The sequence below is a fragment of the Oreochromis niloticus genome, linkage group LG7, assembly GCF_001858045.2.
Source record: "Oreochromis niloticus isolate F11D_XX linkage group LG7, O_niloticus_UMD_NMBU, whole genome shotgun sequence".
Classification (NCBI taxonomy): domain Eukaryota; kingdom Metazoa; phylum Chordata; class Actinopteri; order Cichliformes; family Cichlidae; genus Oreochromis; species Oreochromis niloticus.
In genome coordinates, this window is record NC_031972.2 from 54,464,086 (window position 1) to 54,475,507 (window position 11,422).

The 11,422-nt window shown below is 43.2% G+C and overlaps 1 protein-coding gene across 2 annotated transcripts in view; it reads right to left on the minus strand.

Moving 5' to 3' along the window:
* Positions 1-11,318, minus strand: part of iqsec3b (IQ motif and Sec7 domain ArfGEF 3b) — a 33,702-nt gene extending 22,384 nt beyond the window's left edge. Inside the window, exons 1-3 of one of the 2 annotated variants that reach the window (XM_013268688.3) lie at positions 10,281-11,314; positions 4,941-5,015; positions 608-725 (exon numbers count right to left, since the gene is read on the minus strand). In XM_013268688.3, coding sequence (XP_013124142.1) covers positions 608-725; positions 4,941-5,015; positions 10,281-10,807 — 720 coding nt within the window. In that variant the 5' untranslated portion in view covers positions 10,808-11,314. Of the gene's footprint in view, positions 1-607; positions 726-4,940; positions 5,016-10,280 lie in introns of both variants that reach the window. The other variant, XM_013268689.3, reaches the window with a different exon arrangement.
* Between the last annotated feature and the right edge of the window lie 104 nt (positions 11,319-11,422).

The following is an 11,422-nucleotide window of genomic DNA, read 5'->3' on the forward strand; positions in this document are numbered from 1 at the left end:
AAGTAAACACCCGCACAAGCTTATTTCTGTTCCATTTGTTGGCAGAGCAGCTCAGCTTAAAATCTCACTGTCCTCCACAATTTTTTGCCCTCTTACATTTTCAGCGAGAGGGAATCGAAGGAGGAGAAGTGGGAGGCAGGGGGAGAAGAGACACAAAGGGAGGAAAAAAGGAGGACAGCCACTCATTTGTGTGTGTTTCTGTGTGTGCGTGGATTTGATCATACCAAAAGTACACACAGACACGCTCGTATAAGTACATCCATGCAACAGCGCTAGCAGTAACAGCGGACCCTTCAGCAGTTTCCTATGAGGAATAAAGACATCTCCAGCCGCCAGAAGCAGTTATTAGCTGTTACCATGACAACCTAGCATCTTTCATGCTCCTGTCTCTGTGGCAGTGGTATCCTGGGTGCTCTTTTTTCATGTGAACATAGCCAGAAATAGATCTGAATGGGAATCTGCTTTTTTTTTTGTCACCCAACTCTCAGTGTCAAATGAGCAACCTTCACATGCACACCTTCTCGTGCAAAGACAGGTAGAGCAACCAGCTCTGCCTCAGCACCCAAAATATGCTCATGAGCCCACATACGCCTGCCAAAAGACATACCTGTTTGTTTTTATTCTCCAGGGTGCTCTCGTACTCACTGGGTCCCTCCCTTTTGGTACCCTCTGTTTCCTGTCTGTCTCCAGAGGACGTGCCATCCTCCAGGCTCAGCATCTGTCCACTGACACAGAAATACGAGCGGAAAGATATCAGTCCTCTTGACGGAGTAAAACTCTGATGTCAGTGGCTGGTCATCAAGTACGTGAAGTGTGAAGAGACTCATAAGGGGAGCAGCATGCAGACGTGTAGCTGATGTGTAGCTGTGGCAGCCCAGGGTGAGGTTGGCTGGCTTTATGTGCCCAGTCCTATTTGGTAGGATTTGTGGCTCGAGTGCAAGTTTCAAGTGTGCAACTCTGAATATGTAACAGTGTAAAACTGTTTAAAAATTATATTCTCCACCTCTTATTTCAATCATAAAACTCAGCTTTTTCTTATTGTGTTCTGCAGTAAAGCAACAGCACATCAGCCGTTTGTCAATGTGATGAAAAAAATTTTTTTTTTTAAATCATAATTTCTTGGACCCCAAAATGAACAATCCACAAGCCATATTCATTTCTATCACAATAATACGACATAGAGAAAATGCACAAATCCTCACACTATAACAAACAGTGAATGCTTAGCATTTTATTTTTCCATTAATAGCCAAAATAACTTAAATTACTATTCAATTGATATTGATTAATTTCCTTCTAGTCTGCTGATCCAGTTGTTCCAAACCCTTTTTGCTTGTGAGTCAGTAATGTGAATCAATATCTTCTTGTGATCCATCATCGCAGGATGCATGTCTATAAACTGTGAGCAGTCAAAGACTGATTCTTTATTCTCTGACTCTCTCTTAAGGAGGTAAGAATCAGCTGTAATAGAAGTGAACGTTTTCCTATATTCCTCAGTGGTGATTAGCTCATAAACACTTGACCAGTAACTGGTTTATCAATGGATTGTTCCTCCTATTCAATCAGTAAATTAAGATGTTATATATAAAGCATAAATGATGACCTCTTTGCGGTTAGCTGGCACTGTAGTGTTATATAAATGGAAGATTGTTTAGTTTAGTTTAGACATGCAGCCACTCTCATATTTGCCCTCCTTATAAGTCTTCTTGATGACCATCTGACAAAATATTTAGCAATTCTCCACTCATGCATATTTACCAAACATCTGTCCATCTCTCCACGCCTCCTTCTATTACTGTGTGAGAAGTTTGAATGTTTCCTTTTATTTGTTGATGTTCATTACATGTTGTGTACTGAGATCTGAGGGACATATTATGTCAAGTTTGCTCAGATTTGTTCCAGAGTATTGCATGAACAGACTGACACCACCACTTCACTTCCCTTTTCCCTTCAGATCTGTCTTAATTATTTGTGGCATAGCTTCAAAAAGGTGCTGGAAACATTCCTCTGAGATTTTGGTCCATATTGACATGACAGCACCACACGGCCATTTCAGATTTGTTGGCTGCACATCCTCTATCAGATTGAGATCCGTGGACTGTGGAGACCATTGTCATGTTGAGTTTTGTGACATGGTACATTATCCTGCTGGAAGATGGGTATGCTCTGGTCATAAAGGGATGGACATGGACAGCAACAATACTCAGGTAGTCTGTGACATTTAAACAATGCTCAAGTGGCACTAAGGGGATCAGTGTACCAAGAAATCCCCCACATGATTATACCAACAACAACAACCTGAATTGTTGATAAAAGGCAGGGTGGATCCATGCTTTCCTGTTTTTTATGCCAAATTTAGACCCTACAGCCAAATATTGCAGCAGAAAATGAAACTCATCAGACCAAACAAATTTCTTTTTGTGTGCCGGTGTGAACAATTGTCTCCATTTTCTATTCCAACCTCCAGGAGAGGAGTCTGGTGTGGTCTTCTGCTGTAAGCTGTAAGCCCGTCTATGTTGTGTCCAGAGATGCTCTTCTGCATTCTCTGAGTTACTGATGCCTCTTGCAATTATCGTCTGACCTCTGATTACAACAAGGCATTTTTGTCATGGAAAGTTTTCTCTTTTTCAGATTGTTTTCTGTTTTCTGACATAATCAGGCCAGTCTGGTACAAACAACCACGATGCTCAGGTTAAACTTCAGCAGGTTCTCTTGACCATCTTTACATGCATTAAGTTGCTGCATTGTAATTGACTATTTAGATATTTACTAAAAAAAAAAATAAAGTAGCAGTTGAGTATGTGTACAGTACAGATTATGAAGAGAAACTACAGGTAAAGGCACGTTTTGTTTTTTGTTTTTTTCATACAGAGGTCAATTTTGAAATTTTGGGTTATTTTATTTCCATAAGATGTCTTCTTCCAACCCAGTCACCAGAAAATGTCTAAAATACACAAATAGGCATTTTAAGACACTTTGTCTACATATTCATGGAAATACTGTTTGGAATTTAGCAGCACCATTTCTTTATAATAATTTTTTTCTCATTGTCAAAACCAGAAACCTCCTTGAATGTGTGCGCATGATGTTGTGTGCTTGTTCACTCTTTCTTCCTCCCAGATAAGGCTTACTCTAATAATTTTTACACAAAGAGGACCAGTGCTAAACGGGACCAGGGAGAACAAAAAGGCCGCTCATGGTTAAATAACGACTGCATCACTAAATTCCCTCTTTGTTTTCTTTGATTGCTGTGAAAGCAACTATTCTGAGTCCCAAGCTAAAAGTCATAGATAGGGCCAGAGACGCTCGCTCTTATCATTAAATGAGATAAAGTTAGCGAAAATAGATGGAAAAAGAGAGAGTGGGACCAGAGGAAAGAGTGCGATAGGAAAATAGAGAGGAAACAGGAAGGTTGAGACTGTGTGTTGGGGTGTGCATGCTGGAGGCTGTCTATATCAAAAACTCTATTAAAACACTGCCATGCCCCAGTGCTGCATCAGAATACATTAGAGTACATTAGAATACATTAGAGGATTTAAAAGCAAGAGTCAGCTATTAATGTATCTGGACAGCAAAAGCCTCTGTAATGATATGGGCACTATACACCCTCTCTTCCTCTGATGCTCTCTCGTACACGCTCACAAACATAGACTCCTGCCTTTGCTTTTGTGTGACAAGGTGGCAAGATTTGAACGTCTGTCAAAACGCATTGCTCACAGTCCCACGGAGACCTAAAGTACTGTACAGCCAGGGGAGAACTCACTCACACGCGAAAAGGCTGAGTAAAGGAGAAAAGGCACGACAGTTTAAGCTAGAGGCAGATCTCGTGGCATCTCTTGGGAGGTTTGTGTGTTCTGATGGATTCAGCGAACATCAGCGCGTAGACGTGGGTGCAGGTTTGCAGCCACCGAGAGCACAAAACTTTGTGTAACGATGATAATAATGAGCTACGGTGTTACACATCTCCGCTACGTCTCATCATCATCTCAGCTGGCTGTCCACTGCCGCTGTGCCATTAGCCCATCCAATCAGGGATATGTGGGTGTAGGAGTAAAGTCATCAGATCAGAGAGAAGAGAGGGATTCCAGACAGACAGATGGTGATATTAATAAAACCAGAATAAGTGAGAGACTTGATAAGGAGGGATGAGATAGAAATAATTGCAGTGAGCTGATTAGAAGAGTCTTCCAACAGACAGATAAATAATGAGAAGAAATAAACAACACAGGGAGGAAAACTACACCATAGCAGATGAAGAGACTGGAGGAAAAGAAATAGACCGGGAACGACTGGATTTAGAAACAGAGCACAGAGGATTAGAAGATGGGAGACATTCGGAAGGAGGGTGGAAAAACAGTAATCATTGAGAAACATGACAAAATCAGCTTTTAACAGTTTTAACAGCTCATTCAAAAATCCAAGTGAAATGTCATGCATTCCCACACGTCCCCATACACAATACTTTCTACATACTCACAAACAACTCACACCACAAACAGACAGCACTGCCCATGCACAGTCACACGGTAAAAGTCACTACAGTAGATTCTCCAGTTACTATGGTAGTGGCGAGGGTTGCGTCAGAGTTGCCATAGGCGCTTTCATAGTGGGAATATCAGTTCGGTTACCCACACTTCCCATTTATATGCCTATGAATATGTGAGTTACCCTTGAGGCTGTCAGAGGTGTAATTTAGTCACAGAACATTTAACTATCTTTATGAAATCCATGCACAATGGGTCTATAAATGCACCAATTCACACTCACATGTGGTTCAATAAAAAGCAATCAGGCTATCGGCACGCTTAAAGGCCTGGGGGTTGAAATGGCTCAGTTGGCACTAATGCACAGAGTGTATGTATGCAGACTGGATGTTTTACATTGTTGCAAGAGCACACTGTGAGAGAAAAAAAAAGTCTATTAAAGTATCTTTGTCTTACCTGGATGAGCCAGTGGTCTCAGTCTCTGGATGCTCAGGGGCGGGGCAGCAAAACTGATGCAGCACAGTCTCGCTCCTGCAGCAGAAGAGACAGGTGAGGAAAGGGGGTGAGGAAAGCAGTGGGGTGGACAGACTTGGAGGGAGAGCGTGTCTTTCAGGTTGTTATTGGTTGTTGTTGGATTGCCTTGTGCTAATACGCTTCTCTGTGCCCATTCCCGACATCACAAAAGATCCCGAAGAAGTGCTTCTTAGATACTGGATTATTGTAACATTGCATTACACAACTTGCCACTGATCCCAGGGTAAATACCCTATGTAGGTCAATTCAAGGCTGAGAAAGCTTAGATAGAGTGGGAGCACTTATGTGTTTGTGTATCCGGATGTGCTCGTCCTCTCCCCTCCTCTCCAATTCAGCAGATCAGTGGTGATTTAGCAGAATTCCCCAAACCCAATCTGGACAGATGGTTATTCTGGCTCTGCTTCCTGTGTTTTTCTTAAGTTCTCATTTTCATTTCTCTCTCATACATTTTGCATTTACATTCATATTTTAAGCACTTTGCTAGTCCTTTTATCTGGGGCAGATTACAACCGAGGAGAACAACGGACAAAAAAATCCCATGCATCACGTGGAAGCTGTTGCCGTTCGACCTTTTCACCTTCCGAATGCTGGACACCTTCCACTACCAGAGGCTTGAAAATTAGCATGATCATCACTGTCCATCCAGCTAAGTTTTTGTGAGGTCTCGGTGTAGTATTGGTCTTTTCATGCTGAGCTGAAAGGATTCGGCTGACAGTGAATTTCTTGGCTACGCTACAGCAAGTCTTCTGACCTGGGCGCAGCATATTGCTCATGACACAGACCCACAGTGACAGGCAGTCAGAGTCAGTGCAAGACTAGGAATGGCAGTCTGAGCTATAAAAAGCTATCGTTTCACAGCAACTTCCACTGACTTAAAGGGACACTGTGGGTTTTTTGTCTTCATTTTTTTAAAAGATGCATGGCAAAAATTATTCATATTTATTTGGTATGAATAATACTGCTTCATCTGTTGTAACACCTGAGCCCCCCAATGACACCTTTGACACAAAGAACTGCTTTGTGTGGAATTTATAGACTAGTTATTATACCTGGATTCATCTTTTTTGGGTTTTGTTTTGCAGGTTTTGCAGTAATTTTCACACTCTTCTGTTAACAGCTTGATCCCAGGAGGTTCAAAAAATTTCCAAAACAATCATGTTAGATCTGAATATTAATTTTTCCATTGTAGTTGTTGTATTTGTTGTGCCGTTGATCCGCTTTAAACATCAGGTAATGCGGGGCAAAAAAAGGAATATATCAAGCTTAGAGGACTTTCTGAAATCACTGGAGCTGAAAACATAAACTGCTTTGTCATACATCTAAAACAAGTAATTTTCAAACATGCTTGTCAAAGAATATTCCCTTTTTTTTTAGTACACAGATAGATGTTTAATAAACAGTAACACGGTCCCCCTCTAGGTTTCCTGCAGGTTAAAACGAGTCTACACACTTGAATAAATCTTACTTTTTACCTTTTTGTAGTGTGAGACGTTTCCATATTTTTAAAGTAATTTGATCTGCTTTTTATTAATTTTACACTTGATGAGGTTTTGATGCTGCAAACTGTCATTTAAAAAGCCCATTTCTTAGTATTTCTTAATCTTAGTAAGCACTCAAAATGCTTTGCATTAAAAATCAGATTCAAATCTGTTTATACTGTAGAGTGTATCATTCTGCGGGTATGATGCTTTATCAGTTATGGATGTATACAGGTCGTATGTGGGATTTAGTGTCTTGCTCAAAGGCTCTTCAGTGCGTGAACTGGAGGAACCAGGAATCAGTCGCTGACCCAACAACTGAAGGAGTTTAAACATCCCCGTGAGCCTGTAAACTACATTCACTGTGCTATTCACCTAATCTATTTTGGTTTTGGATGAGATGATGCCAAAATACATTTTGTCTAATGCACATCTGACTGACAGGTGAGCAGAAAAATGAAACTGTGTGAAAGCTCAGAGTTTATGGAAGACACAGCTCAGTCATGGATCTTTGTCATCAAATATAAAAGAGTGTCTTTACACTAAATTGTAGGGTGAAACTATATCTGAGGCCACAACCTCGATAAAATGGAAAGCCATATGACCGATACTGTTACAACATCAGCAAATGAAAGAAAATGTGGAACACTTTTTACATTTTGGAAAGTAAATTAATTTGCTTTCATCAAGTTTCAAAGAGAAGACGCACAGCACGAAGCCACATCTCGAGAAGAGTTTAAAGTTACGACTGGATTGCAGAGGGGTTGCTTACCATAGCATTTTTTGTCCCAGACTACTTGCTTTGAGTCCGGTGAATTAATGAATCTGGCCGAGAAATACTACAGTGTAAAACTACAAATTTTCTTGCTTGCACTTTGGGGTTTGTACAGATTAAATAAAGCAATATGACATTTTAATTTGGGAGCTTTAAAATGTGCAGGGGGGTTGCTTTTTCACTTTTATTTTTCATCTACTCCTGCTAGGCTATAGCTTCATGTTTAACGTACTGAAATGATAAGATAAAGATCATTCATCATCTAACTCTCTAAAGGAAAGCAAATACAATATAGCCTATTTTTAACTGGTTTAAATAGGAGCTGACTGTTCAGGCAGTTGTTGTAAGACCTCAACTCCCAAAGTCAACTCCAGTTTGTCCATCATGATGAGAGTTGGACGTTTTTGTCAGGCTAATACAAAACAGTTCAGCTCTGCTGAGTTTTGTTTGGTCATTCAGGGAAGAAGAGGCCAGCCTGTGCAGACACACATACTCATATACACACTCGCACACAAACACTCAGCGGGTCCATCTGTCTGTACAAGGCACACACGTAACGGCCATTCGTCTGCAACAACACTTACAAAGAGAACAGGTGAATATTTTAACAGGACATGCCTCCTGCTGTTGGCCTATGTTCTCTCTGGCTCTCTCTCTTTCTCTCTGTGAGCTCCGTCCTCTCTCCCGCACCTCCCCTCTCCTCTTTCCTGTTTTGTAAGAGCACTTAAAACGCAATGCCTTTCATCAGCCAGTACCCAGTACAAAGTGTAAGGCGAGAGGAGCGATGGAGGAGGGTTGGCATGCAACAAGATCAGCTCCATTTGGACTCAAAAACATTACCAGTTCTTTGTATGCACATTCCATGCCGCCACAGGATACCAAAGTGTTGTCCAGCCTTTGCATTTGTTTGCCAGACGGACAGATCGAGGAGACAGCTACCCCAAATACACTCTTTTTTTCTGTGTGTGTTTTACTCTCTCGTTGTACCTGTCTCAATTTCTCTACAATGAATGCCCTTCTCTTTGCCTCCTCTTCCTCTTTTAACCCCCCTCCCATCTCTCTCAACTCCCCTCTCTTTCAGCGGTCCACTCACAGTGTCAGCCTCAAGCTCCTTCCTCTAGACACCTCCAAGGGCTCCATCAAAGACAACAACTGAGCATGCATGTCTCTCTTTCTCTTTATATCTTTCTGCCTTTCTCTCTCCTGAGAATGGCTGATTACTGTTCGCTCCACGGGCTAAGTGGGGCAGATAGAAGGCTCAGCTGGAAAGAAAGACTGAGAATGAGTGGAGGAGAGGATCCTGCCTCTCCCCCATAGGCATATCCATGGGTTTCTGCAACAATGACAATGCAAACATAAATACACTCACAGCCAACCCAACATAGAACTCTAGTCCACGTCTCTGTTTGTCACAAAAGTCGATAGTGAGCTAAAATAAATCTTCAAATTAACTGATAGAGTGGGATGTGTGAACGAAGGCATGCCAGCACATATGCATATCCACAATCACACGACTTATACAGGTTAATTAGCTGGCAACAGGACTAATGGAGCAGAGATCTGATTTCCAGTCAGCTGCAGACAGGATGGAACAGGGAGGTGAAAAGCTTTTCTCCCCCTCTCCTGCTTGGCTTGCCAGAAGCAAAAGTAGACATTAGGTGTTAGGCTACCGGTCTAATCCAAAAGACTTAAAATCACTGAGGGAGCAGAGGCGTAAGGTTGCATTCAAGGACATACATCAGTACCCACAGGAGCAAGAGGGCTATTTAGCCAACTGCTCTGCAGCAGCCAGCTCATCTGGGGGATGTTCTGCTCCAAGCTCTGAGCTCTTTTAATAACATTAAATTATTGTTATTGTAATTTCTTCCCCTCTTCTTAATTATAATTAAGAATCTGTGTAACACTGTTTCTTGAGCAATAAATAGTTGTTGCAGAGTAAGACGCTCAGGAACAACTTAGGGTCAACCCAGTGCAACAGGGTCCAGAGGAGCAACAGGGACTCTGCACATACACACTCATGCACATGGAGCTGCGACTGTAAGACGCATGATCATGTGCACTTTTGGATTAATATCACTAATGTTAATATGTGCTCCCCTGCACCTCTCATCACAACTTCATTCTGTGTTGCTCCCCTCAGTGGGGGTGGAGTCCCAGAGAGACCAATAAGGGCTCCTGCTGATAGAAAACTTATGAACAGAAAGAACACCACACACACTCCGGCAAAGAGAGAAACATGGGTCTTCCCTCATTAGGTGATATTTTGATATTCTGTGAAGCTCTGGTGACAAGCAGGAGGCGGTACTGTGTGTGTGTGTGTGTGTGTGTGTGTGTGTGTGTGTGTGGTGTGTGTAGCTGTGTGTCTCATCTACCAGGGGAACATCAGAGGCCTTGAGATCCCGTGGGAGCTTGTAGATCCCTGGTGGTAATTAACACAGAAAGCCAGCAAACCCCGGACAGCGGCTCGAGGTGTGTCATCGTCACACGTGAAGCTGCTTCTGTATCCCACTGACTCTGACCGCTGCGCTGAGTATGGTTCTCGCTCACACACGCACACACGTATAGGCCTCCAGCTGTTTGTTATGTAATGATCCAGTGATCGTGATCCAGTTTCTCATTTAAATAATCCACCTCTTCCTCTCCTGGCACGGTCCTTGGCCGGCACACACATACACAGAGCTGAAAATTGGAAATTTGCAAGCGCCCTCTTCATTAATTAAACGCCTCTCAATCTGCAGAGCACGCGCACGCACACGTGGATGCGCCTAATTACACAGTTTAAAACAAAATCTAAGGATTCGACAACAGGCTAGCCCATAATATGGAAGATATGAAATTTGTTTTGGCTTTAAGTTGATACAGCCGAATAAGTCAGGTTAACGCGAGAGGTTTGAAATTATGGGCTATAGAGCTACTTTTTGAAAAGCCACTATGTATACAGGCAGCTGGAGCGTTTCGGCGCACACGCATACATGCAAACAATCAAAGGCTCTAATATTTTCTACTCACTCGGATTTCCTGGCCAGGGCCAGAGACCGACAAAGGGTTGTCGGGGTCATCGGAACCAAAGAGCGGCAGCTGGGGCAACTTCCACCGTTTTCGGACTCACTTTCAACCGGTGAAATTGTGGATGGCTCAGCTGGGACCAGCTGCATGTCTCCGGGGTCCATAGGTTGGGTGGGCGAGGACTGGACAACCGGAGCCGCCTCGACTTGTGCTGGTGAAGCCGCATCTGGCAAAGACCCCGGACTAGTCTTGAGCGGGGGGTCCTGGGGATGGTGGTGGTGATGATGAAGGCAGCTGGGGTCGGGGTGGTGATGATGGTGATGGTGGTGGTGATAAGGATGTTGTTGTTGTATCCTGACGTCCCGCAGGTGTCTGTTCTCGCCGATCAGCTCATCTACCCTCCGGTCCAGCTCTTCTATTCTTGCACGCTGGGTCTGGATGAGACTCTGCTGATTCTGGACGATGGTGGTAAGCTCCCGCAGGTACAGAATCGCCTGCACTGGGTTTTCTAGCAGGCTGGAGCTCATCATAGGCTACCCAAAGCAAGAGGAAGGAAGCGAAAGAGAGAGGGGGGAGGGAAGAACCTGGACGCGCGGATGGAGGACAGAGGAGATGCAAAACAGCCTATTTGTGAGTGCGGATGAGAAGGTGGCGTGGGATGTCCTTCCGCTCTCCTCTCCTTGATTCTGCTCGGCTGTGGATGAGGCTACGCCGACCAAGCCAGTCTCCACTTCTCCAGTCGTTTCCTCCCTCCCTCACTCTCTCTCACTCGCTCTCGCTCTCTCTCAAACAAACACATACACTGCGCTGAGTGGTGCTGATGAGAGCAGCCAGCTCCAGATGTGACAGCAGGGAGGAGGGGAGGTGCTCGAGGATGGATGCGTCACTACACGCACAGACACGAGCACGGTCCTAGCACGCGCCCTATAGGTAGCTATAAGGAGTTCTACGGAGCATCTTTAGTTTGTGGGCCAGTATATGAAATTGATTTATTGCACACAAAATCCCTTTTTCTTTTTAAATCTAAGAATGGGTTTTTGGTTAAACAATCGTAAGTATTTGTGTAGCATGTGGATCTTGCGATGCATCTTGTTTCTGAGCTTTTTATGTATTTTAAAGACCCATGAAAACTAAGTTAAAACTAT